Raw genomic sequence first — 27,869 nt, 5'->3', positions numbered from 1 at the left:
GGAAGGGCAGTGTGGATACCAGTCTAATAGGTCATACTGGCTGTAGAATGACCGTGCCGAATCGGGTACAGAATGTGAGGGAGGCCAAACAGCAAAAATGAAGATGTTTGTACACCAAAGCGAGGCGCCTAGGTAACAAAATGGAGGAACTAGAGGTACTGGTGCAGGAAGTGAAAGCAGATATTCTAGGGCGAACAGAAACAGGGTGGAATAGTCGTCATGACTGGACTACGGGTATTGAAGGGGATGTGCTGTTTAGGAATAAAGGTCAAGGTGGTGGAATAGCATTGTCTATCAATGAGGAGGTAGAATGTAAAGAAATAAGCGATGGAATGGATAAGACCGAGTCCGTCTGGGCAAAAATCACATTGGGGAAGAAAACTACTAGAGTCCCCCCGGGATAGTGCTTGGGATGTGCTAGAGACCGCCGGGATCTAATCTGGATATGGACAGAGCCCTCTTTAATGTTTTTAATGAAGTAAATACTAATGGAAGCTGCGTGATCATGGGAGACTTTAACTTCCCAGATATAGACTGGAGGACGAGTGCTAGGAATAATAATCGGGCTCAGATGTTCCTAGATGCGATAGCTGATGGATTCCTTCATCAACTAGTTGCTGAACCGACTAGAGGGGATGCCATTTTAGATTTGGTTTTGGTGAGTACTGAGGACCTCATAGAAGAAATGGTTGTCGGGAACAATCTTGGTTCAAGTGATCATGACCTAATTCAGTTCAAACTGAACGGAAGGATAAACAAAAATAAATCTGCGACTAGGGTGTTTGATTTCAAAAGGGCTGACTTTCAAAAATTAAGGACATTAGTTAGGGAAGTGGATTGGACTGAAGAACTTATGGATGTAAAGGCAGAGGAGGCCTGGGATTACTTCAAGTCACAGCTGCAGAAGCTATCGGAAGCCAGCATCCCAAGCAAGGGGGCAAAATTCCTAGGCAGGAGTTGTAGACCAAGCTGGATGAGCAAGCATCTCAGAGAGGTGATTAAGAAAAAGCAGAAAGCATACAGGGAGTGGAAGATGGGAGGGATCAGCAAGGAAAGCTACCTTATTGAGGTCAGAACATGAAGGGATAAAGTGAGAAGGACCTTGCAAAGAGAATTAAAACCAATAGTAAAAGGTTCTATAGCCATATAAATAAGAAGAAGTGGGACCGCTAAGCACTGAGGCTGGAGTGGAGATCAAGGATAATCTAGGCATGGCCCCATATCTAAACAAATACTTTGCCTCAGTCTTTAATGAGGCTAAAGAGGATCTTAGGGATAATGGTAGCATGACAAATGGGAATGAGGATATGGAGGTAGACATTACCATATCTGAGGTAGAAGCGAAACTCGAACAGCTGAATGGGACTAAATCGGGGGGCCCAGATAATCTTCCTCCAAGAATATTAAAGGAATTGGCACATGAAATTGCAAGCCCATTAGCAAGAATTTTTAATGAATCTGTAAACTCAGGGGTTGTACCGTATGACTGGAGAATTGCTAACATAGTTCCTATCTTTAAGAAAGGAAAGAAAAGTGATCCGGGTAACTACAGGCCTGTTAGTTGGACATCTGTAGTATGCAAGGTCTTGGAAAAATTTTTGAAGGAGAAAGTAATTAAGGACATTGAGGTCAATGGTAAAGGGGACAAAATACAACATGGTTTTACAAAAGGTAGATCGTGCCAAACCAACCTGATCTCCTTCTTTGAGAAAGTAACAGATTTTTTAGGCAAAGGAAACGCAGTGGATCTAATTTACCTAGATTTCAATATGGCGTTTGATATGGTGCCACATGGGGAATTATTAGTTAAATTGGAAAAGATGGGGATCAATATGAAAATTGAAAGGTGGATAAGGAACTGGTTAAAGGGGAGACTACAACGGGTCCTACTGAAAGGTGAACTGTCAGGCTGGAGGGAGGTTACCAGTGGAGTTCCTCAAGGATCAGTTTTGGGACCAATCTTATTTAATCCTTTTATTACTGACCTTGGCACAAAAAGCGGGAATGTGCTAATAAAGTTTGCGGATGATACAAAGCTGGGAGGTATTGCCAATACAGAGAAGGACCGGGATATCCTACAGGAGGATCTGGATGACTTTGTAAACTGGAGTAATAGTAATAGGATGAAATTTAATGGTGAGAAGTGTAAGGTCATGCATTCAGGGATTAATAACAAGAATTTTAGTTATAAGCTGGGGATGCATCAATTAGAAGTAACAGAGGAGGAGAAGGACCTTGGAGTATTGGCTGATCATAGGATGACTATGAGCCGCCAATGTGATATGGCCGTGAACAAAGCTAATGCGGTCTTGGGATGCATCAGGCGAGGTATTTCCAGTGGAGATAAGGAGGTTTTAGTACCGTTCTACAAGGCACTGGTGAGACCTTACCTGGAATACTGTGTGCCGTTCTGGTCTCCCATGTTTAAGAAGGATGAATTCAAACTGGAACAGGTACAGAGAAGGGCTACTAGGATGATCCGAGGAATGGAAAACCTGTCTCATGAAAGGAGACTCAAGGAGCTTGGCTTGTTTAGCCTAACCAAAAGAAGGCTGAGGGGAGATATGATTGCTCTCAGAGGGATAAATACCGGAGAGAGAGAGGAATTCTTTAAGTTCAGTACCAATGTGGACACAAGAACAAATGGATATAAACTGGCCATCGGGAAGTTTAGACTTGAAATTAGACGAAGGTTTCTGACCATCAGAGGAGTGAAGTTTTGGAATAGCCTTCCAAGGGGAGCAGTGAGGGTGAAAGACCTATCTGGCTTCAAGATTAAACTCGATAAGTTTATGGAGGAGATGGTATGATGGGATAACATGATTTTGGCAATTAACTGATCTTTAACTATTCATGGTAAATAGGCCCAACGGCCTGTGATGGGATGTTAGAAGGGGTGGGATCTGAGTTACTACAGAGAATTCTTTCCTGGGTGTCTGGCCGGTGAATCTTGCCCACATGCTCAGTGTTTAGCTGATCGCCATATTTGGGGTCGGGAAGGAATTTTCCTCCAGGGCAGACTGGAAGAGGCCCTGGAGGTTTTTCTCCTTCCTCTGTAGCATGGGGCACGGGTCACTTGCTGGAGGATTCTCTGCTCCTTGAAGTCTTTAAACCACGATTTGAAGACTTCAATAGCTCAGACACAGGTGAGAGGTTTTTCGCAGGAGTGGGTAGGTGAGATTCTGCGGCCTGCGTTGTGCAGGAAGTCGGACTAGGTGACCATGATGGTCCCTTCTGACCTTAGTATCTATGAATCTATGAAAAAGGCAATATGCTGGGTTTCTTGTGAATAAAGAATCAGAGTCAGCAATCAGTTCTAGCTATAACATTCCATTCACTCGCACATTCGTCCACTCATATGCACAAGTTCTGCAAGGTTGTTGTTATAATTACCGGCCTAGAAGTTGCTTGTGCAAAGTCACTGGCCAGGTGGCCTGGACACGAGGAGGGAGCCGGGCCTTGTCAGAGGTGCATCTGAGGCTCCTGGAAGTTGGTTGCTGAACCAGACCTTCAGTCTTCAGAGTCTGTCTTCATAGGGATTTATCCTCATACAGGTCTATAGGGTTTGCCTCATCACGCTGGTCTCACGTTTGAAGTGACAATCGATTGCTGGTCTCACGTTTGAAGTGAGGGTCAATCGCTGGTCTCACGTTTGAAGTGACAATCGCTGGTCTCACGTTTGACATGAGGGTCAATCGCTGGTCTCCCATTTGAAGTGACAATCGTTGGTCTCACGTTTGACGTGACAATCGATTGCTGGTCTCACGTTTGAAGTGACAATCGATTGCTGGTCTCACGTTTGAAGTGAGGGTCAATCGCTGTTCTCACGTTTGAAGTGACAATCGCTGGTCTCACGTTTGACGTGACAATTGTTGGTCTCACGTTTGATGTGACAATCGATTGCTGGTCTCACGTTTGAAGTGAGGGTCAATCGCTGTTCTCACGTTTGAAGTGACAATCGCTGGTCTCACGTTTGACGTGACAATTGTTGGTCTCACGTTTGATGTGACAATCGATTGCTGGTCTCACGTTTGAAGTGAGGATCAATCGCTGGTTTCACGTTTGACATGACAATCGCTGGTCTCACGTTTGAAGTGAGGGTCAATCGCTGTTCTCACGTTTGAAGTGACAATCGATTGCTGGTCTCATGTTTGAAGTGAGGGTCAATCGCTGTTCTCATGTTTGAAGCGACAATCTCTGGTCTCACGTTTGAAGTGAGGGTCAATCGCTGTTCTCACGTTTGAAGTGACAATCGATTGCTGGTCTCACGTTTGAAGTGAGGGTCAATCGCTGGTCTCACATTTGAAGTGACAATCTCTGGTCTCACGTTTGATGTGACAATCGATTGCTGGTCTCACGTTTGAAGTGAGGGTCAATCGCTGGTCTCACGTTTGAAGTGACAATCGCTGGTCTCACGTTTGACATGAGGGTCAATCGCTGGTCTCCCATTTGAAGTGACAATCGTTGGTCTCACGTTTGACGTGACGGTCAATCGCTGGTCTCACGTTTGAAGTGACAATCGATTGCTGGTCTCATGTTTGAAGTGAGGGTCAATCGCTGTTCTCACGTTTGAAGTGACAATCGATTGCTGGTCTCACGTTTGAAGTGAGGGTCAATCGCTGGTCTCACGTTTGACGTGACAATCGCTGGTCTCACGTTTGACGTGAGGGTCAATCGCTGTTCTCACGTTTGAAGTGACAATCTCTGGTCTCACGTTTGACGTGAGGGTCAATCGCTGGTCTCACATTTGAAGTGACAATTGTTGGTCTCACATTTGATGTGACAATCGATTGCTGGTCTCACGTTTGACGTGAGGGTCAATCGCTGGTCTCACGTTTGACATGACAATCGCTGGTCTCACGTTTGACGTGAGGGTCAATCGCTGGTCTCACGTTTGCTGTGATGGTCACTCACGCAGATTGCACTGCAGTGACTTGTGGCTTGTTGTTATCTTGCTCTTCGGGTCTTTGGCCTTGGGGCACTTGGGGGTGGACTCCGGTGTGCCCTCGGGGTTATCGGGGCCAGCTCGCCCAGCGCATCTTTCGGCCGAGTGCTCCGGGGTAATTGTTTTCCTTATTCTAAGGCTGGCCCCTCGGCCTTGTATTACCCAGCAACGTCCAGCCGCAGAGAGGCCCTGTGCCACGTCCCACCTTCCTGGCATGGGCACAGCGGATTCCCGATTTATCCTGTAACGTCCCCGCCCTGAAACCACCGGGGCTGGCGGGCTCCAGGCAGCCCATCCGTGGCACTTGTCAAAAGGAGTTGCCCGAACGTGATCTTGTGGCTTTTGGAACCGAGTCTCCGGATGGTCGCCGGCAATTAACACAGACCGTGTGAACGAACAGGCCTGGCCCACTTCGGCCAGGCTCAGCAGGCTGCGAGAAGAGGCGGAGAGACAAATCCGGGCTCTGTACTGGGCCACACTCGTCCCTCTTTTATCCAGGGACGGCATAAAACCTATTAATCCTTATTTTAATCCAACACCCCACCCACCAGCGCTGAGCCCCCCCCCGCCCCGCCCCTTGTCCCCCAGTGCCCCCTAGTGCCGCCCTGGGGCCAGCCCCGCCTGCCGGGAGAGAGCACCCCCTGCCGAGCCCCCCGCCCCGCTCTCTGCCCCCCAGCGCCCCCGAGCGCCGCCCTGGGGCCAGCCCTGAAAGCGCCCCTTCCTGCCCCCCCCTCACACAGCACTGGGGCATCGGGGCCAGCACTGACTGTGGGGCGAATGCCCCCCTCAACTGAGCCCCTTCCCCCCATATCTGGCAGGATCCAAGTGCCTTGTGAGAGCGACCCCCCCATCCTACCTGGCCCCCGCGGGGGTCCCTCCTGGCATCCCCACCGAGAGCTGCCAAATTTCTTACCACACAAAGCCTGCCCTGCCCCTTCGCGGAGGCCCTGCCCCCCGTCACCCCAGCCACCCGCCCCCCTTCACCCCAGCCCCCCACCCGCCATCACTCACTGTCCCCCACCCTCACTCACTTTCACTGGGCTGGGGCAGGGGGTCGGGGTGTGGGGTCCGGGAGGGGGTTCGGGTGTGGGAGGGGGCTCTGGGCTGGGGCAGGGGGTCGGGGTGCGGGGTCCGGGAGGGGGTTCGGGTGCGGGAGGGGGCTCCGGGCTGGGGCAGGGGGTCGGGGTGCGGGGTCCGGGAGGGGGTTCGGGTGCGGGAGGGGGCTCCGGGCTGGGGCAGGGGGTTGGGGTGCGGGGTCCGGGAGGGCGGGCAGGGGACCACCTCTACCCCCCTCCCCCGAGTGTCATTCCACATTGGGGTGCAGTTTGCAGCAGGAGGGAAGATGCCCCCAGCTACCCCCCCATGCACACCCAGCCCCCAGCCACCCCCTCCCTGCCCCCTGAGCTACCCCGCACCCGCACCCAGCCCCCAGCTACCCCCTCCCTGCCCCCTGAGCTACCCCGCACCCGCACCCAGCCCCCCTCTCCCTGCCCCCTGGGACCAGCCCCACCCCGGGGGGAGACCGCGCAGGAGTTGGCGGGACCGGAGCTCCTACGTCGCGACCCCAGGAACGAGAGTGGACGTGGGGCAGGAACGCCGGAAGCCCAGGTCCTAGGGTCCAAGCATGACGCGAGACGTCCGGCTGCTGCAGCCAAGGACCCACCAAATCGCGGCCCCCCCCCAGCAGGAGTCTGGACCCCCCGGCTCCCGAACGGCCCCGAAGCTGGCGAGGTGACGGGCAGGACCCAACTTTCCGCGACACGTCGGTCCTTGGACTCTCGGGGCTGCAACCGGTTGGATTCGGGGAGGAAACGGGGCATTTTCTTCGTGTTTTGCCTGGGGACCGGGGCAGGCCTCAGTTTCCCTGCGTGCGTAGCCAGGAGGGGCAGTTTGCTGTTGCAGGGGACCAGCTGCGACCGGACAACGGCCTGGAGGTGGGGGACCCCAGCGGCCGGTGAGCTGGTGGCCACGGGGCCACCCCAGCTTGGCAGCCGGCCGGGTGGGGCCAGTGGGAGGAGACGGGCCGAGGAGCGGGGTCCCGGCCCCGGGGCGGGGACGACACAAAGGACGGAGGATGGCAGGGGAGGCCCAGTGACCTCTTAACCTGGGACGGTCGACAAAGGACGGGGGGGGGGGGAGATGATCTAGGGGGCTCGGCTGGAAGGACGGGGCTCTGGACCGGGGGGGGAGGCAGAGCGGGGGTCGAGCACCCCCTGTGAGACCGGGGTGGGGGGCATGGAGGGGCCGGGAAAGAAGGTGACTCGCATCTGTCAACTTTCGATCAAGGACTTTCATGAGCCAACGGACAATTAATCACACAAACGCCCAGCGGCGCCCCCCCCGCCCCGTTAGCCCCCGGCATGCGGGGAGCGGGCGGGGGACCAGGTGGGGGGCGAGGGGGGGCCCGGCCCCACCCAGCCCGGGAGACGCCGCCGGGAGGTTCCCACCCGGCCTGCAGGGGGAGCCGGAGGGAGGCCCCACAGGAAGGAGCCGCCCTGGCCATGTGCCGGCTGCAGGGGGAGGGTCAGGACGCCTGGGTTCTCTGCCCAGCTCTGGGAGGGGAGTGGGGCTGGTGGGTCAGAGCAGGGGGGGCTGGGAGTCAGGACTCCTGGGTTCTCTCTCCGGCTCTGGGAGGGGAGTGGGGGCTGGTGGGTGAGAGCAGGGGGGGCTGGGAGCCAGGATGCCTGGGTTCTCTGCCCGGCTCTGGGAGGGGAAGGGGGGCTGGTGGGTCAGAGCAGGGGGGGCTGGGAGCCAGGACTCCTGGGTTCTCTCTCCGGCTCTGGGAGGGGAGTGGGGGCTGGTGGGCCAGAGCAGGGGGGGGCTGGGAGCCAGGATGCCTGGGTTCTCTGCCCGGCTCTGTGGGGGGAGTGGGGGCTGGTGGGTTAGAGGAGGGGGGGCTGGGAGCCAGGACGCCTGGGTTCTCTCCCTGGCTCTAACTACTAGGCCCCTCTCCCCTCCCAGAGCCGGGGAGGGAACCCAGGCGTCCTGGCTCCCAGGCCCCCCTGCTCTAACCACCAGCCCCCTCTCCCCTCCCAGAGCCGGGGAGGGAACCCAGGCGTCCTGGCTCCCAGGCCCCCCTGCTCTAACCCACCAGCCCCCACTCCCCTCCCAGAGCCGGGGAGGGAACCCAGGTGTCCGGGCTCCCAGCGATGATCTCCAGGAGGCCGGGGCGGAGGAGGGGCTCCCCAGGGGGCCGTGCCCGTGTGGGAACGTGGCTCACCGGCCCTGCTCTCCCCACAGCGAGCGCCAGGATGGGCCCCCCGAGGATGCTGCGGAAGCAGAGCTGGGCCCTGGTCCTGGCCGTGGGCACCACCCTCAGCTTCAGCCTCTCCGTGCTGTGGAGGGTTCAGAGGTGAGTGATGGGGGCTGGGAGCCAGGACGCCTGGGTTCTCTGCCCGGCTCGGGGAGGGGGGCTAGTGGTTAGAGCAGGGGGGGCTAGGAGCCAGGACTCCTGGGTTCTCTGCCCGGCTCTGGGAGGGGAGTCGGGGCTGGTGGGTTAGAGGAGGAGGGGCTGGGAGCCCGGACGCCTGGGTTCTCTCCCCGATTCTGGGAGTGGCGTGGGGTCTGCGGGGTTAGAGCAGGGTGGGCTGGAGGCCCGGACTCCTGGGTTCTCTCTCTCGGCTGCTTTTAATCTCTCTGTGCCCTCCCAGCCGTGCCCCCCCGCTGGCGGAAAGAGCCTCCTTTGAGGGTATGGCATCAGCGTGCGAACCAGGGATCGGCTGGCTCACGACCTGTGCCACGAAGCCCAGGTGTGTGGGGGGCGCGAGGTGGGGCCGGGGTGCTGGCATGCGAGGGAGCGGGCCATAGGGGGCAGGGGAATCAAAGGGGCCGGGAGTGGAGACATGCTGACACGGGCTTGGGGGGGATGGATGGGTGGGAGGCTGTGGCGGGGGGGGGGAAGGATGGGGTCTTGGGGGGGTGGGGAGAAGAGGAAGCACCCCCAGGGGTGTCTCCTTTCCGTAGTTAACCCCTCATCTTCCTTTCCAGCCCTGAGGCCAGGGAGATGGCCGCGGAGCAGTGCCAGGAGCTGGGGCAGAAATTGAGCCGGGGGGTCCTCCCCGTGAGGCGAGTGTGGCTGGGGGCAGGCCGGTCTCTGGGGCAGGGTGCTGGGGGAGGGGACCCACAGGATAGCCCCACTGAGCGCGCCCACATCCTGGGGCTGGCTTTCCTCGTTAAGGGCTGGACCGGGTCCGTAGCCCTCTCTCCAAGCCTGCCCCCACTGGGCAGCCATGCGAAACACAAGGGAAACTGAGGCACCCACGGGGGACTTAAAACCATTACTGGTCGGTCAGTGACTCTCTGTCTCTCCCCCCAGGCTGGACGAGGCCTGGATCTGGAGGCAGCTGACGCTGGTGCAGAGCTGCCCCTGGGCGCATAACGCCAGCGCCCTGGGCCGGTACAGGTACCCCCCACCCCGACCGTCCCGTCCCCGACTCCATTTCTTCTGCACCCCCCTGGGTTGCGAAGCCAAGGCGCAGAGTCCTACGGAGAGGGTGCAAACTAGTGCAGACAATTCCCCCCCCCCGCGCCCCCCCTTCCCATGACCCTGCCCCCCTTCCCCATTCCACTGTGCCCCCCCCCATGTCATCCCTCTCCCCCTCGCAGGGAGCAGCTGGGACGCCGCTGTAATGCAACGGCCAGGCTGGTGCTGACCCGGGACAACACCCCGCTGGGCTCCCGGATCGTCTACGACGGACAGCGGGCCAAGAAGTATGTGGTGAAGGAGGAGCTGCTGGAGATGCTGCCGCAGGTAGGGGGCGCTGGGCTGGGGGGGCGGCGGGGCCTCAGCGCCGGGCGCTCCGCCCCAGAAGTGGCTGCATCTCATCCCCGGGCGAGTGGTACTTTATAAACCGCCCCCCCCACCACGCCTCACACCAGAGGTGGGTGCATCTCAATGCTGGGTGAGGGGTCCCTGTCTAACCAGCTGCCACGCCCCACCCCAGAGGTGGCTGCATCTCAGTGCTGGGTGAGGGTCCCTGTCTAACCCGCTGCCACGCCCCACCACAAAGGTGGCTGCATCTCAGTGCTGGGTGAGGTGTCCCTGTGTAACCAGCTGCCATGCCCCACCCCAGAGGTGGCTGCATCTCAGTGCTGGGTGAGGGGTCCCTGTCTAACCCGCTGCCACGCCCCACCCCAGAGGTGGCTGCATCTCAGTGCTGGGTGAGGGGTCCCTGTGTAAGCAGCTGCCACGCCCCACCCCAGAGGTGGCTGCATCTCAATGCTGGGTGAGGGGTCCCTGTGTAACCAGCTGCCACGCCTCACCCCAGAGGTGGCTGCATCTCAGTGCTGGGTGATGGGTCCCTGTGTAACCAGCTGCCACACCCCATCCCAGAGGTGGCTGCATCTCAGTGCTGGGTGAGGGGTCCCTGTGTAACCCGCTGCCACGCCCCAACCCAGAGGTGGCTGCATCTCAGTGCTGGGTGAGGGGTCCCTGTGTAACCAGCTGCCACGCCCCACCCCAGAGGTGGCTGCATCTCAGTGCTGGGTGAGGGTCCCTGTCTAACCCGCTGCCACGCCCCACCACAAAGGTGGCTGCATCTCAGTGCTGGGTGAGGGGTCCCTGTCTAACCAGCTGCCACGCCCCACCCCAGAGGTGGCTGCATCTCAGTGCTGGGTGAGGGGTCCCTGTGTAAGCAGCTGCCATGCCCCACCCCAGAGGTGGCTGCATCTCAATGCTGGGTGAGGGGTCCCTGTGTAAGCAGCTGCCACGCCCCACCCCAGAGGTGGCTGCATCTCAGTGCTGGGTGAGGGGTCCCTGTGTAACCAGCTGCCACACCCCATCCCAGAGGTGGCTGCATCTCAGTGCTGGGTGAGGGGTCCCTGTGTAACCAGCTGCCACGCCCCACCCCAGAGGTGGCTGCATCTCAGTGCTGGGTGAGGGGACCCTGTGTAACCAGCTGCCACGCCTCACCCCAGAGGTGGCTGCATCTCAGTGCTGGGTGAGGGGTCCCTGTGTAAGCAGCTGCCACACCCCATCCCAGAGTTGGATGCATCTCAGCGCCGGAAGAGGGGCCCTGTGTGTGTGGGAGGTCCTGCTCATGGCCGGTGGGTGCTGACCCAGGTCCCCTATCCCGCAGGGCTCCCCGTTTCAGGACGCCCCCTACGAGTGCTGCGCCGTGGTGGGGAGCGGGGGGATCCTTCGTAACAGCAGCTGTGGCCCCGAGATTGACCGTGCTCAGTTCGTCATCAGGTAACGGTGGCTGGGCGGGGGCGGGGGGGGCAGAGTGGGGGAGGGGAAGCAGTTATACCGGCTGGAGTGGGCTCTGCAGGGTGGGGGGTGCGGAGGGAGGGGGATCAGAGGGTGGGGGGTGCAGAGATCAGGGAGTGCGGGGAGCGCAGGGGGTTATCTCTGAGCCGCACAGGGTGAGGAAGGAACTGTGGAGCCATGGGGACCCCCAGGAAGTAGGGAGACCCCTGGTCCCCCAGATGCCCCGAGGCTCATGCTGACCCCCCCTCAGGTTCAACCTGCCCCCCATGGACTTTGCCGAGGACGTGGGCACCAAATCGAGCGTCGTCACCGTGAACCCCAGCATCCTGGATTTACGGTACGGGCGTGCGGGAGGAGAACCCTGATTGGGGGGCGGGGCGGATTCGGGACCTGTGGGGTGGGGAAGGGAGGAGTGTGGATTGAGACCCACGGGGGAAGAAGGATGGGATTGGATGCCAGCCCCCTAGCTCTCCGATCAGCCATAGTGTCACCAGGGGACTGGGGTCAGAGGAGGCCCAGCCCCCTAGCTCTCCGATCAGCCATAGGGTCACTGGGGGATCGGGGCAGAGGAGACCCAGCCCCCCGGCTCTCCGGTCAGCCATAGGGTCACCGGGGGATCGGGGCAGAGGAGACCCAGCCCCCCAGCTCTCCGATCAGCCATAATGTCACCAGGGGACTGGGGTCAGAGGAGGCCCAGCCCCCTAGCTCTCCGATCAGCCATAGTGTCACCGGGGGATTGGGGTCAGAGGAGGCCCAGCCCCCCTAGCTCTCCGGTCAGCCATAGCGTCACCGGGGGATCGGGGCAGAGGAGTCCCAGCCCCCCAGCTCTCCGGTCGGCCATGGGGTCACCGGGGGATCGGGGCAGAGGAGACTGAGCCATGGGACGGCCGTGGGAGGGAACGGGTCTGGCGCTGGGGGACGGGCCGTGCCAGGACAGCGGCTGACGGGGGCGTCTCCCCTGCCCGCAGGTTCAGGGGTCTGAGGTGGCGGCGACGTCCCTTCGCGGAGGCGGTGGGCACCTACGGGGCCCCGCTGCTCCTCATCCCGGCCTTCAGCTTCGCCGGCATCAGCGCGGTCTCGTTCCAGGCCCTTTACACCCTGGAGGACTTCGGCTCCCCGGCCCGGGCCCTCTTCATGAACCCCGAGTACCTGGCGCGGCTGGATGGGCACTGGCGTCTCCGTGGGCTGCGTGCCAACCGCCTCTCTTCGGGCTTCATGCTGGTGAACGCCGCCCTGGAGATGTGCCGGCACCTCACCCTCTACGGCTTCTGGCCCTTCCCCGACGACCCCGAGGGGCGGCCCCTGCCCCACCACTACTACGACAACCAGCCCCCCAAGCCGGGCTTTCACGCCATGCCCGAAGAGTTCACCCGCTACCTGGGCCTGCACCTGCAGGGCGCGCTGTGGCTGCATCTGGGGCGCTGCCGGTGAGGAGTCTGGCCGGCAGCCGCGCACAACGAGGCTTGGATGGGGGGGTCTGAAATGAGCCCCCCGCCCCTCAATTCCACTTTGCTCCCTCCCCAGTTACCAAAGGAGGAAAATAGCCAGGGGCACCAATTCATTAGGCATTTGTTAATTGCCATTCGTTAATTGGTTTCTCTTCAGTGATGTTTGATGAACAAAGTTCATTAATGGCAAGGTGTCCGTTGGCCTCCTTTAATTACTAATTAATGATCACAGTTCGTTCGCTGTGAGTTGTTGGCTGGCCTGTTCATAGCTCTTTAATTATTGCAGTTTGTTCATTGTAATTAATAAGTCATCACCTCTTAATTGCGATTTAATTATCGCAGTTCAACCATCCTTAATTGATATCTCTTGCTGGCTAGTGAATCCTGGCGGACGGTTACTTGTAATTAGTAATTCACCAGCTGTCTGTCACTAATAAAGGCTCTTTCGTGATTGCTCTTTGTTAGGGGTGTGAGGGGTTGTCACCCCCGGGGTGCAGTCTGTGCCCCCTAACACTCACACTGCTTTTCTGGTAACTCAGCCAGCCGCTCCGGGCCCTGTTATCTCCCACACGACAGCACTACCTGAGTGCTTTACCTAAGCCACTCGTAGATCCACTATATAAGTACAAGCCAGTTCCCAGCTCCTCAGCCTTGCACCCTCACTAGAGAACAAACCCTGAATTCTCCCGTCTTGCACTGCCCAGAAAGCTCATGAATTCGTCCGCTCCCCCCTCGATGCAGGGAAGGTATGCGCCAGCCTTGGTTAGCTGAGCTGGGATTTCCCCACTCCAAAACACACGGGTCAGGATAAAACAGAAAACAAGTTTATCAAACTCCAGCGAGAGCGATTTGAAGTGAGTGTAAATGATAGCAAACAGATCAAAGCGGGTCACCTAGGAAATTAAACAAAACATGCAAACAAACCCTAATGTACTAGATAGGATTTGAATCAGAGATATCTCACCCCGATACAAGCATGATGGTTGATGGTAAGTGTCATGACCAGGGTCATATGAAGCCAGCTGGGGACCGGACTCAATGACCCTGACAGCCCCTTCCGGTCGTTATGGCCCGATGATACCAGCCTTCTACCGCTGCTGGCGAGGGCGGATTGTCCTGTATCCGCAGCGGCACCAGCCGGCACTGGAAAGGGGCAGGGTTGCACTCCCGCTGAGCGTTTGGGTGACCAACGGGCGTGTTTCAGCTTTGTACGGGGCGTGAAAGGGTTAATTCCTCCTCCGGGACAGGGGGCAGTGAAGGGTGGGTGTCAGAAGCACCACAGGCCGTTTTGACTGGCCTGGACCCACCAGTGTGACCTGCCCACAGACTGACGCGGGGCCCGCCGGAGAGCCCCGGACGGGACCCGAACGCAGCCCCTGTGACTCGGAGAAAACCCTGGGAAATGCCCTGCAAAAAACTCCGTTATGGGTGGAAAGGGTCCGCCCCCCCCCACGTGACCTGAATCTGGTCACCTTGTGCGCCCGTGTTACGCCACGATCTTTAATTGCCCATTTCCCACAGCCCCCCTGCCTCATGGCGGGTGCAAGGGGGCAGAGTGGAGGCATTTCCTGCCTCGCCCACGCTCGGCTGCGTAAGCTCAGGAATGGGGCAGAGGGCTGAGGGGTTGGTCTCCGCAGGACTGCGCTGTGGGGTTGGTGTGAGATTCTGAGCGGGACGAACATGGGAATTTTGATGCCCGGTGTGTGCCTCAGTTTCCCTCAGAGCGTGACGGGCAGGGACAGGTGTCCGTGCTCGCGCGCGGGGCCGTTAATCATCTCACTCGGCAGCGTGCGGTGGACGGCTTTGCAGACATAGCCGTTCCGCCGGGGGGCACAAGGCGGCACCAAGCACGAGGTTCAGTCGCGAGGGGCTACAGAACCGGCTTGAGCCCCCGCTTGGAAACCTGGGGGAACTAAAACCCACCCCAGCCCCTCCCGGCTCTTCCAACTTCCGGGCAATCACTTGTGCGAACACACCTACCAACACGTGTGGCTCTGGAAGCTGATCACAGCCAATTTGGGGGCTCACGGAAAAGGAGCAAGTAGGGTCGAGGCCACAGGGGAAGGGGTGCAATGGGGCGGGTCCACAGGGGCAGGAGCAGAATGGGGCGGGGCCACAGGGAAAGGGGCGGGGCCATGGGTGGAACGGAGGCGGGGCTGCAGGGCAGGGGTGTGACGAAGTGGGCCTGTTCTTAATGTTTCCTCTGAATAGTGTGGGGGTGCCTCAGTTTCCCCTATGCAGTTCTTAAGTATCTAGGTGGTGGGGTAAGGGTGTATGATCATTGCAGAGCCCTAGAGGGCAGGTGTGTGCAGGGATCTGGACACAGAGAATGGCCGACACCCTGTTTCCTGGCAATTGATGGCCTGGGCCCTTCCCCCCCTGCAAGGTGAGAGCTGAAGGGTTGGAGAACAAAGGAATCAGGTGACCACCTGGCCCGGGAAAGGAACAAAGCCCAGAGGAGGAGGGGCTGGAGGGGGTTTTCAGTTTGGGGCTGGCTGGGACATGGAGTGAAGTGCAGACCTGGTTGTCTGGCTCACTGCCCCCCAGAATGGACCCAGCAGAGGGGTCCCGTTCTCTGCACCTGCAAGCTCTGTTTTAGACCATGTTCCTGTCGTCTAATAAACCTTCTGTTTTACTGGCTGGCTGAGAGTCACGTCTGACTGCAAAGTTGGGGTGCAGGACCCTCTGGCTTCCCCAGGAGCCCCGCCTGAGCGGACTCGCTGGGGGAAAGCGCACGGAGAGGCAGAGGATGCTGAATGCTCTGAGGTCAGACCCAGGAAGGTGGAAGCTGTGTGAGCTGTGTGTCCTGAAGACAGGCTGCTCACAGAAAGGCGACTGCCCCAGAGTCCTGACTGACTTCATGGGGAGCAGTTCCAGAGCATCGCCCAGGGACTCCGTGACAACTGGTGGCAGCGGTGGGATGTACTGCACCCCGTGGATGGTGCTTCCTGCAGTAAGTGACTGGGGAGCAGTAACACGAAGGGGGATTGCCGAGGACCAGGCCTGCTGAAGGCTCAGAGAGGAGCGGTTTCGGGGGGCGGTTAACCCCTGGGAGTGTGTGACCAGCGAGAAGGACTGTGCAGTAACAGGGTTCCCCTGGGGACTGCAGTGAGCAGTCCAAGGGGCGGAGGAGTCTGCAGCTCGACCCTGGCAAAGAGGTGGTGACCTCGAGAAGGGCTGGCACACTAGGGGTTCTCCCTGGAAACCGTGGGGAGCTGAGAACACACGGGCCTGTGAGTCCACAACAACTTGGGAGGAGCGGAGTGATGGCCTGTCACCGTCTCCTTAAGAAGGACATTGTAACCCTGTGCAGAAAGAGAGGGTTGAGCGTTGGAAAGTTCACCAAAGCAGAGTTAATCGTGCAGCTGGAGGAGGATGATCGCTCTAAGGAACAGATTCCTGACCCCAACTGGGGCTATAGCAGGATCTGGGAGCAGCTGGAGCGGGAGCCAGGCATCGCCAAGACTCCTGTCCCCGACCAGACGGGGGTCTTCACGATCGGGTTCCCCATCGGGGGATCGAGACGGACGGGATTGGAGCGGAGTCTGAGAGAGCAAGAGGACCCTGGGAGACAGCGAGAGCCCGAGAAAGAGCTGCAGAAGCAGCAGCAGGATGAACTGGCGGTGGTGGGGCGGAGAGGCCGAGGGGACCTCCCCGGGGTGAGTGGGGATAGATCCCGGGGGGCCAGTTCCGCAGGGAACCTCGAGACTAAATTGCTGCCCCTAGTTAAGGGGGGGTGTGTGGATGCCCACCTCACTGCCTTTGAGCAGGCTGGAGATCTGAACCAGGGGGACCCTGCGGAAAACCCCGGTGTCTAGCTCCCTTGCTGGGTCCCAAGGCCACAGACTCCATCAGCCAGATGGGTGGGGAGGTGGACAGGCTCCCACTCCTGACCCCAACCTATATGTCTGTGTGGAGTTCCCTGGGGCCAGGCCCCTCGGACCCCCAGTGGGAGCGGAAGGGGATGGTCAATGGGGAGACATTCCTGGGGTGGTGAGATCCTGGGACAGAGAGAACTGGTGTCAGGCCCTGGGTGGTGCAGCCTCAGAGGCTGAGGGCCTGTGTGAGCTGGGTGAGGGTCCCAGGGACGAAGCCCCTCGCCCTGCCTATGGCCCAGATCCCTGTGCAGACCCAGGAGGGGTGGGGCTGGCTGGCCGTTGGGGTGCCCCAGGACACCAGCTGCGAGACCCTGTTGTGGGGTGACTGTGTCTCTTTGGGACAGGATCCAGGCCCTGCTCCTGTAACTGCCGAGGGTTTGAATTTGAATCCAGGGAACCAATTGGTGGAGAGGGAAATGGTCAGTGAAAATGCAGATGACCTGGCTGGCAGCAGGGAGGAGCCGCTAGGCTCAGACTACCTGCCTGCCTGTAACCAGACCCCTGGGACTCGGTGGGACAGAGAGATGCTCCCTGCCCCCTTGCACACCAGACTGGGGACTCTCGCTGGCTCTGATGCAGTGAGGAAAGCAGTGGCCTGCCCCCACTGGGACAGCAAGGGCAGTGCTGAGCACAGTGGGAGCTGAGACCCCAGCTGAGTGGGGGGAGACACAGGCAGGGCAGGGGATCTGTGGGGAGTGGCAAGGTGCTTGGTAAGGGAAGTTTGGATGAGCCTAGGCAGCCTTGTGAGCTGATGGCTGTGTCCAGTCAGCAGGGTGGGAAGGCGAGGAGAGTGGAAGATGAGTGTCCCTGGACCTTACCTGTTAGCTGGGTGGAGAATTGGGACAGTGAAGGAAATGGGTCTCTCTGTCAGGGGTATTGACTTGCCTATGGAGGGAGCTACCCTGATCTCCAAGCAGTTGTCTGTGACCAGCCTTGTGTGCTGGGACAAAGGGAATGAGATCCCAACCTGTGTGTCTGGTAAAGGAGAAAGTGTGTCCGGCTCTTCTTGGTCTGTGGAGCAGACAGAAGGGGCCTTTCAGCCTGTGATGGTTGAGGGTCATGCAGTTGTCTCAGAGCTGGTTCTGGATTCAGCTAAAGCCCAGGAAGGGAAGGGTCCTAAGTTTCTGTCTGCTCGGGAGAATGGCCCTGTAACTAGGTCGCATCCAGTTAGGGTCTATGTAAAATCCCCGAGACCAGACAATTCTGGTGCTTGTATTTTGCCTGTTGCTAGTGTGTTGTTGGAAAGGGTGGAGCAACTCTGTCTAATCAGGGTGAGATCCTAGCCAGGGCACAAGGAGAGCAAGAAGGTGATGTGATTGTGGAACCTACTGAGGGTGTGGAAACCTGTAGCAAGAAGGAAAAGATTCCTGAACTTGTGTGTGGCAAAGGGAAGGAGAATGCTTCTAACCTTTTATCTAGGAAGTCTGTAAGTTTGCATGAAAGGGGATTGTGTAGGAATCCGCCTGATGGGCCAGAGGTGATTCTGGATGTAAGGGAGACCCAGAAAGAGTCTGTAGTTGCTCAGGAAAGTGTTCCCCTAGAGCAAGCCCTAGGTAAAGAGGGTAAGAGCAGAATTTCTGGGAGGGGGTGAATTGTTGCATAGAAAAGCCCTGGGGAAAGGAATCCTCATGGAGTCTTTGCAAGCAGTTTACTGCCACTGAAGGGTGTGAAAGTGATTTAATCAAGAAAGTTTAAGTTCCTAACAGCCAGAAATTTTCTGTTGTGAATGGATCCACTGACTTTCCTGTTGAAAGATCCAGTGTGGAGAGCTTTGAGAAGGTCTCAGATGGAGTGAAAGCTATTAAGAAAGGTATACCGTCCTATAACCAAGTGGCTGTGTTTGGCCAGCTTGTTGGGGAGACAAGGTTGTTGGGAAAGGGATGTCTCCATGCTAGTTCTGTAAGTGAACAGTATGTGGCCCAGGTCAAGATGGGGGCCCTTAACCAAGAGAGCCCGAATTGCAGCCCTCCAGACTGGAGCTCTGGGAGAAAACCCAATCCCAGTTTGACCCCCTGGGGTTTTGGGGTGGTGTGACGAAGTGGGACTGTTCTTAATGTTTCCTCTGAATAGTGTGGGGGTGCCTCAGTTTCCCCTAGGCAGTTCTTAAGTATCTAGGGGGTGGGGTAAGGGTGTATGATCATTGCAGAGCCCTAGAGGGCAGGTGTGTGCAGGAGTCTGGACACAGAGAATGGCCAACACCCTGTTTCCTGGCAACTGATGGCCTGGGCCCTTCCCCCCTGCAAGGTGAGAGCTAAAGGGTTGGAGAACAAAGGAATCAGGTGACCACCTGGCCCGGGAAAGGAACAAAGCCCAGAGGAGTGGGGGCTGGAGGGAGTTTCAGTTTGGGGCTGGCTGGGACATGGAGTGAAGTGCAGACGTGGTTGTCTGGCTCACTGCCCCCAGAATGGACCCAGCTGAGGGGTCCCGTTCTCTGCACCTGCAAGCTCTGTTTTAGACCATGTTCCTGTCGTCTAATAAACCTTCTGTTTTACTGGCTGGCTGAGAGTCACGTCTGACTGCGAAGTTGGGGTGCAGGACCCTCTGGCTTCCCCAGGAGCCCCGCCTGAGCGGACTCGCTGGGGGAAAGCGCACGGAGGGGCAGAGGATGCTGAATGCTCCGAGGTCAGACCCAGGAAGGTGGAAGCTGTGTGAGCTGTGTGTCCTGAAGACAGGCTGCTCACAGGAAGGCGACTACCCCAGAGTCCTGACTGACTTCATGGGGAGCAGTTCCAGAGCATCGCCCAGGGACTCCGTGACAACTGGTGGCAGCGGTGGGATGTAGTGCACCCCGTGGATGGCGCTTCCTGCAGTAAGTGACTGGGGAGCAGTAACACGAAGGGGGATTGCCGAGGACCAGGCCTGCTGAAGGCTCAGAAAGGAGCGGTTTCGGGGGGCGGTTAACCCCTGGGAGTGTGTGACCAGCGAGAAGGACTGTGCAGTAATGCGGTCCCCCTGGGGACTGCAGTGAGCAGTCTCAGGGGCGGAGGAGTCTGCAGCTCGACCCTGGCAAAGAGGTGGTGACCTCGAGAAGGGCTGGCACACTAGGGGTTCTCCCTGGAAACCGTGGGGAGCTGAGAACACATGGGCCTGTGAGTCCACAACAACTTGGGAGGAGCAGAGTGATGGCCTGTCACCGTCTCCTTAAGAAGGACATTGTAACCCTGTGCAAAAAGAGAGGGTTGAGCGTTGGAAAGTTCACCAAAGCAGAGTTAATCGTGCAGCTGGAGGAGGATGACCGCTCTAAGGAACAGATTCCTGACCCCAGCTGGGGCTATAGCAGGATCTGGGAGCAGCTGGAGCGGGAGCCAGGCATCGCCAAGACTCCTGTCCCCGACCAGACGGGGGTCTTCACGATCGGGTTCCCCATCGGGGGATCGAGACGGATGGGACTGGAGCTGAGTCTGAGAGAGCAAGAGGACCCTGGGAGACAGCGAGAGCCCGAGAAAGAGCTGCAGAAGCAGCAGCAGCATGAACTGGCAGTGGTGGGGCGGAGAGGCCTAGGGGACCTCCCCGGGGTGAGTGGGGATAGACCCCGGGGGGCCAGTTCCGCAGGGAACCTCGAGACTAAATTGCTGCCCCTGGTTAAGGAGGGGGGGGGTGTGGATGCCCACCTCACTGCCTTTGAGCAGGCTGGCGATTTGAACCAAGGGGACCCTGCGGAAAAGCCCCGGTGTCTAGCTCCCTTGCTGGGTCCCAAGGCCATAGACTCCGTCAGCCAGATGGTTGGGGATGTGGACAGGCTCCCACTCCTGACCCCAACCTATATGTCTGTGTGGAGTTTCCTGGGGCCAGGCCCCTCGGACTTCCAGTGGGAGCAGAAGGTGATGGTCAATGGGGAGACATTCTTGGGGTGGCCAAAGGGCATGGGCTGCATAAACCTTCCCACATGCGGCCTGCGAGTGCTATCGACCACCCCTGACCTAAGGGAGGGTGTGAAACTGGAAGGGCCTGGTGTAACTCCTACCAAGGAATGGGAGAGATGCTGGGGCATCCATGGGAACGTTGGTGGCTTCGAACTTCCCCAGGTCACCGGCTAAAGTAACCCCGCTCAGTTCGATCTCGAAGGGGGGAGAGATGTGACGAAGTGGGACTGTTCTTAATGTTTCCTCTGAATAGTGTGGGGGTGCCTCAGTTTCCCCTAGGCAGTTCTTAAGTATCTAGGGGGTGGGGTAAGGGTGTATGATCATTGCAGAGCCCTAGAGGGCAGGTGTGTGCAGGAGTCTGGACACAGAGAATGGCCAACACCCTGTTTCCTGGCAACTGATGGCCTGGGCCCTTCCCCCCTGCAAGGTGAGAGCTAAAGGGTTGGAGAACAAAGGAATCAGGTGACCACCTGGCCCGGGAAAGGAACAAAGCCCAGAGGAGTGGGGGCTGGAGGGAGTTTCAGTTTGGGGCTGGCTGGGACATGGAGTGAAGTGCAGACGTGGTTGTCTGGCTCACTGCCCCCAGAATGGACCCAGCTGAGGGGTCCCGTTCTCTGCACCTGCAAGCTCTGTTTTAGACCATGTTCCTGTCGTCTAATAAACCTTCTGTTTTACTGGCTGGCTGAGAGTCACGTCTGACTGCGAAGTTGGGGTGCAGGACCCTCTGGCTTCCCCAGGAGCCCCGCCTGAGCGGACTCGCTGGGGGAAAGCGCACGGAGGGGCAGAGGATGCTGAATGCTCCGAGGTCAGACCCAGGAAGGTGGAAGCTGTGTGAGCTGTGTGTCCTGAAGACAGGCTGCTCACAGGAAGGCGACTACCCCAGAGTCCTGACTGACTTCATGGGGAGCAGTTCCAGAGCATCGCCCAGGGACTCCGTGACAACTGGTGGCAGCGGTGGGATGTAGTGCACCCCGTGGATGGCGCTTCCTGCAGTAAGTGACTGGGGAGCAGTAACACGAAGGGGGATTGCCGAGGACCAGGCCTGCTGAAGGCTCAGAAAGGAGCGGTTTCGGGGGGCGGTTAACCCCTGGGAGTGTGTGACCAGCGAGAAGGACTGTGCAGTAATGCGGTCCCCCTGGGGACTGCAGTGAGCAGTCTCAGGGGCGGAGGAGTCTGCAGCTCGACCCTGGCAAAGAGGTGGTGACCTCGAGAAGGGCTGGCACACTAGGGGTTCTCCCTGGAAACCGTGGGGAGCTGAGAACACATGGGCCTGTGAGTCCACAACAACTTGGGAGGAGCAGAGTGATGGCCTGTCACCGTCTCCTTAAGAAGGACATTGTAACCCTGTGCAAAAAGAGAGGGTTGAGCGTTGGAAAGTTCACCAAAGCAGAGTTAATCGTGCAGCTGGAGGAGGATGACCGCTCTAAGGAACAGATTCCTGACCCCAGCTGGGGCTATAGCAGGATCTGGGAGCAGCTGGAGCGGGAGCCAGGCATCGCCAAGACTCCTGTCCCCGACCAGACGGGGGTCTTCACGATCGGGTTCCCCATCGGGGGATCGAGACGGATGGGACTGGAGCTGAGTCTGAGAGAGCAAGAGGACCCTGGGAGACAGCGAGAGCCCGAGAAAGAGCTGCAGAAGCAGCAGCAGCATGAACTGGCAGTGGTGGGGCGGAGAGGCCTAGGGGACCTCCCCGGGGTGAGTGGGGATAGACCCCGGGGGGCCAGTTCCGCAGGGAACCTCGAGACTAAATTGCTGCCCCTGGTTAAGGAGGGGGGGGGTGTGGATGCCCACCTCACTGCCTTTGAGCAGGCTGGCGATTTGAACCAAGGGGACCCTGCGGAAAAGCCCCGGTGTCTAGCTCCCTTGCTGGGTCCCAAGGCCATAGACTCCGTCAGCCAGATGGTTGGGGATGTGGACAGGCTCCCACTCCTGACCCCAACCTATATGTCTGTGTGGAGTTTCCTGGGGCCAGGCCCCTCGGACTTCCAGTGGGAGCAGAAGGTGATGGTCAATGGGGAGACATTCTTGGGGTGGCCAAAGGGCATGGGCTGCATAAACCTTCCCACATGCGGCCTGCGAGTGCTATCGACCACCCCTGACCTAAGGGAGGGTGTGAAACTGGAAGGGCCTGGTGTAACTCCTACCAAGGAATGGGAGAGATGCTGGGGCATCCATGGGAACGTTGGTGGCTTCGAACTTCCCCAGGTCACCGGCTAAAGTAACCCCGCTCAGTTCGATCTCGAAGGGGGGAGAGATGTGACGAAGTGGGACTGTTCTTAATGTTTCCTCTGAATAGTGTGGGGGTGCCTCAGTTTCCCCTAGGCAGTTCTTAAGTATCTAGGGGGTGGAGTAAGGGTGTATGATCATTGCAGAGCCCTAGAGGGCAGGTGTGTGCAGGAGTCTGGACACAGAGAATGGCCGACACCCTGTTTCCTGGCAACTGATGGCCTGGGCCCTTCCTCCCTGCAAGGTGAGAGCTGAAGGGTTGGAGAACAAAGGAATCAGGTGACCACCTGGCCCGGGAAAGGAACAAAGCCCAGAGGAGGAGGGGCTGGAGGGGGTTTTCAGTTTGGGGCTGGCTGGGACATGGAGTGAAGTGCAGACGTGGTTGTCTGGCTCACTGCCCCCCAAAATGGACCCAGCTGAGGGGTCCCGTTCTCTGCACCTGCAAGCTCTGTTTTAGACCATGTTCCTGTCGTCTAATAAACCTTCTGTGTTACTGGCTGGCTGAGAGTCACGTCTGACTGCGAAGTTGGGGTGCAGGACCCTCTGGCTTCCCCAGGAGCCCCGCCTGAGCGGACTCGCTGGGGGAAAGCGCACGGAGGGGCAGAGGATGCTGAATTCTCCGAGGTCAGACCCAGGAAGGTGGAAGCTGGGTGAGCTGTGTGTCCTGAAGACAGGCTGCTCACAGAAAGGCGACTGCCCCAGAGTCCTGACTGGCTTCATGGGGAGCAGTTCCAGAGCATCGCCCAGGGACTCCGTGACAACTGGTGGCAGCGGTGGGATGTACTGCACCCCGTGGATGGCGCTTCCTGCAGTAAGTGACTGGGGAGCAGTAACACGAAGGGGGATTGCCGAGGACCAGGCGTGCTGAAGGCTCAGAGAGGAGCGGTTTCGGGGGGCGGTTAACCCCTGGGAGTGTGTGACCAGCGAGAAGGACTGTGCAGTAATGGGGTCCCCCTGGGAACTGCAGTGAGCAGTCTCAGGGGCGGAGGAGTCTGCAGCTCGACCCTGGCAAAGAGGTGGTGACCTCGAGAAGGGCTGGCACACTAGGGGTTCTCCCTGGAAATCGTGGGGAGCTGAGAACACACGGGCCTGTGAGTCCACAACAACTTGGGAGGAGCGGAGTGATGGCCTGTCACCATCTCCTTAAGAAGGACGTTGTCACCCTGTGCAAAAAGAGAGGGTTGAGCGTTGGAAAGTTCACCAAAGCAGAGTTAATCGTGCAGCTGGAGGAGGATGACCGCTCTAAGGGACAGATTCCTGACCCCAACTGGGGCTATAGCAGGATCTGGGAGCAGCTGGAGCGGGAGCCAGGCATCGCCAAGACTCCTGTCCCCGACCAGACGGGGGTCTTCACGATCGGGTTCCCCATCGGGGGATCGAGACGGACGGGACTGGAGCTGAGTCCGAGAGAGCAAGAGGACCGTGGGAGACAGCGAGAGCCCGAGAAAGAGCTGCAGAAGCAGCAGCAGCATGAACTGGCGGTGGGGGAGCGGAGAGGCCTAGGGGACCTTCCCGGGGTGAGTGGGGATAGATCCCGGGGGGCCAGTTCGGCAGGGAACCTCGAGACTAAATTGCTGCCCCTGGTTAAGGAGGGGGGGTGTGTGGATGCCCACCTCACTGCCTTTGAGCAGGCTGGCGATTTGAACCAAGGGGACCCTGCGGAAAAGCCCCGGTGTCTAGCTCCCTTGCTGGGTCCCAAGGCCATAGACTCCGTCAGCCAGATGGTTGGGGATGTGGACAGGCTCCCACTCCTGACCCCAACCTATATGTCTGTGTGGAGTTTCCTGGGGCCAGGCCCCTCGGACCTCCAGTGGGAGCGGAAGGTGATGGTCAATGGGGAGACATTCTTGGGGTGGCCAAAGGGCATGGGCTGCATAAACCTTCCCACATGCGGCCTGCGAGTGCTATCGACCACCCCTGACCTAAGGGAGGGGGTGAAACTGGAAGGGCCTGGTGTAACTCCTACCAAGGAATGGGAGAGATGCTGGGGCATCCATGGGAAAGTTGGTGGCTTCGAACTTCCCCAGGTCACCAGCTAAAGTGACCCCGCTCAGTTCGATCTCGAAGGGGGGAGAGATGTGACGAAGTGGGACTGTTCTTAATGTTTCCTCTGAATAGTGTGGGGGTGCCTCAGTTTCCCCTAGGCAGTTCTTAAGTATCTAGGGGGTGGGGTAAGGGTGTATGATCATTGCAGAGCCCTAGAGGGCAGGTGTGTGCAGGGGTCTGGACACAGAGAATGGCCGACACCCTGTTTCCTGGCAACTGATGGCCTGGGCCCTTCCCCCCTGCAAGGTGAGAGCTGAAGGGTTGGAGAACAAAGGAATCAGGTGACCACCTGGCCCGGGAAAGGAACAAAGCCCAGAGGAGGAGGGGCTGGAGGGGGTTTTCAGTTTGGGGCTGGCTGGGACATGGAGTGAAGTGCAGACGTGGTTGTCTGGCTCACTGCCCCCCAAAATGGACCCAGCTGAGGGGTCCCGTTCTCTGCACCTGCAAGCTCTGTTTTAGACCATGTTCCTGTCGTCTAATAAACCTTCTGTGTTACTGGCTGGCTGAGAGTCACGTCTGACTGCGAAGTTGGGGTGCAGGACCCTCTGGCTTCCCCAGGAGCCCCGCCTGAGCGGACTCGCTGGGGGAAAGCGCACGGAGGGGCAGAGGATGCTGAATTCTCCGAGGTCAGACCCAGGAAGGTGGAAGCTGGGTGAGCTGTGTGTCCTGAAGACAGGCTGCTCACAGAAAGGCGACTACCCCAGAGTCCTGACTGGCTTCATGGGGAGCAGCTCCAGAGCATCGCCCGGGGACTCCGTGACAGACCCGTTCCAAACCCCGAATCATTTTAGTTGCCCTTCTCTGAACCCTTTCTAATGCCAGTCTATCTTTTTTGAGATGAGGAGACCACATCTGTACGCAGTATTCAAGATGTGGGTGTACCATGGATTTATAGACAGGCAATAAGATATTCTCCATCTTCTTCTCTATCCCTTTTTTAACGATTCCTACATCCTGTTTGCTTTTTTGACTGCCACTGCACACTGCATGGACGTCTTCAGAGAACTATCCACGATGACGCCAAGATCTTTCTCCTGATTAGTTGTATCTAAATTAGCCCCCGACATACTGTATGTGTAAATTGGGGTTATTTTTTCCAATGTGCATTACTTTACATTTATCCACATTACGTTTCATTTGCCATTTTGTTGCCCCATCGCTTAGTTTGGTGAGATCTTTTTGAAGCTCTTCACAGTCTGCTTTGCTCTTAACTATCCTGAGCAGTTTAGTATCGTCTGCAAACTTGGCCACCTCACCGTTTACCCCTTTCTCCAGATCATTTATGAATAGGTTGAATAGGATTGGTCCTCGGACTGACCCTTGGGGACCACCACTAGTTACCCCTCTCCATTCTGAAAATTTACCATTTATTCCTACCCTTTGTTCCCTGTCTTTTAACCAGTTCTCAGTCCATGAAAGGATCTTCCCTCTTATCCCTTGACAACTTAATTTACGTAGGAGCCTTTGGTGAGGGACCTTGTCAAAGGCTTTCTGGAAATCTAAGTACACTATGTCCACGGGATCCCCCTTGTCCACATGTTTGTTGACCCCCTCAAAGAACGCTAATAGATCAGTAAGACACGATTTCCCTTTACAGAAACCATGCTGACTTTTGCCCAACCATTTATGTTCTTCTATGTCTCTGACAATTTTATTCTTTACTACCGTTTCAACTAATTTGCCCAGTACTGACATTAGACTTACCGGTCTGTAATTGCCGGGTTCACCTCTAGAGCCCTTCTTAAATATTGGCGTGACATTAGTTATCTTCCAGTCACTGGGTGCAGAAGCTGATTTAAAGGACAGGTTACAAACCATAGTTCACAGTTCCGCAATTTCACATTTGAGTTCTTTCAGAACTCTTGGGTGATGCCATCTGGTCCCGGGGACTCGTCCCTGTTCAGTTTCTCAATTAATTCCAAAACTTCCTCTAGTGACACTTCGATCTGTGACAATTCCTCAGATCTGTCACCTACAAAAGCCGGCTCAGGTTTGGGAATCTCCCTGACATCCTCAGCCGTGAAGACTGAAGCAAAGAATTCATTTAGTTTCTCCGCGATGACTTTATCGTCTTTACGGGCTCCTTCTGTATCTCGATCGCCCAGGAGCCGCACTGGTTGTTTAGCAGGCTTCCTGCTTCTGATGTACTTAAATAACATTTTGTTATTACCTTTTGAGTTTTCGGCTAGCTGTTCTTCCAACTCCTTTTTGGCTTTTCTTACTACATTTTTACACTTAATTTGGCAGTGTTTATGCTCCCTTCCAGTTACCTCCCTAGGATCTGACTTCCACATCTTAAAAGATGCCTTTTTATCTCTCACTGCTTCTTTGACATGGCTGTTAAGCCGCGGTGGCTCTTTTTCAGTGCGTTTACTGTGTTCTTTAATTTGGGGTACACAGTTAAGTTGAACCTCTATTGGGGTGTCTTTGAAAAGTGTCCACGCAGCGCGCAGGGATTTCACTCTAGTCCCTGTACCTTTTAATTTCGCTTTAACTAACCTCCTCGTGTTTGCGTAGTTCCCCTTTCTGAAATGACCTGCCACCGGCTTGGGCTGTTGGGACGTTCTGCCCACCACAGGCATGTTAAAGGTTGTTATATTACGGTCACTATTTCCCAGCGGTCCTGTTATAGGTCCCTCTTGGACCAGGTCCTGGGCTCCACTCAGGACGAGCTCGAGCCTAGTTCCCTCCACAATGCAGGGCCACTCCTACACAAGCGAGGAAAGCGGCTTTCCAAGCTCTCCGCCCCGTGCCCGAGGCCCTGGACCTGCGACCCCCCGCCCCGGTTACCGCCTGGCCTCACCAGGGGCAAGATCGCCTGCGGCTGTAAGCTAGGCCTGCCCCAGCTGGCCTCTGCCCTCCTGGCGGACCCCGCCAGACGCTGCCAGGCCGGACCTTGGGGGGACCCTGGCTGCCGGCGGTCGCTAAGACCTGACAAACTCGGAGCTGGAGGCCGCCCCGGCGCCCTGCGTGTGGGGTCGGCTCAGAGCCGGGGTGAGTCCGAGCCGAGCGTCTTTCGCCCTCCGACTGCGAGCGGCTCGTAAGCTGCTGCCGGCTTTAATCACTAGACCTCACTCTCCTCCCACACGACCCCAACACACACACTCAACACAACGCTCAGGACAACACACACCCAACACGACCCACAACACGTCTCACACACACACACAACACATGACACCGACAGGACACACAACACCGAGAGCCGGGGCCCTCCGCCCCCCAGCCCGCTGCCCCAGCCCTGAGCCCCTC

At 57.7% G+C, this 27,869-nt stretch overlaps 1 protein-coding gene across 1 annotated transcript in view; it reads left to right on the top strand.

The window, feature by feature from the left end:
• Positions 1-27,661, top strand: part of LOC125628552 (alpha-2,8-sialyltransferase 8F-like) — a 33,825-nt gene extending 6,164 nt beyond the window's left edge. Inside the window, 9 exon segments of the mRNA XM_075123802.1 lie at positions 8,186-8,297; positions 8,596-8,694; positions 8,933-9,010; positions 9,261-9,347; positions 9,551-9,695; positions 11,023-11,135; positions 11,404-11,490; positions 12,122-12,628; positions 27,250-27,661. Of these exon segments, the coding sequence (XP_074979903.1) occupies positions 8,186-8,297; positions 8,596-8,694; positions 8,933-9,010; positions 9,261-9,347; positions 9,551-9,695; positions 11,023-11,135; positions 11,404-11,490; positions 12,122-12,628; positions 27,250-27,661 (1,640 nt within the window).
• Positions 27,662-27,869: the final 208 nt, after the last annotated feature.

Source organism: Caretta caretta, chromosome 28 (assembly GCF_965140235.1).
Source record: "Caretta caretta isolate rCarCar2 chromosome 28, rCarCar1.hap1, whole genome shotgun sequence".
NCBI classification, from domain to species: domain Eukaryota; kingdom Metazoa; phylum Chordata; order Testudines; family Cheloniidae; genus Caretta; species Caretta caretta.
The sequence above is the reverse complement of the archived record's forward strand: the minus strand, read 5'-3'. Positions and strand labels throughout refer to the sequence as shown.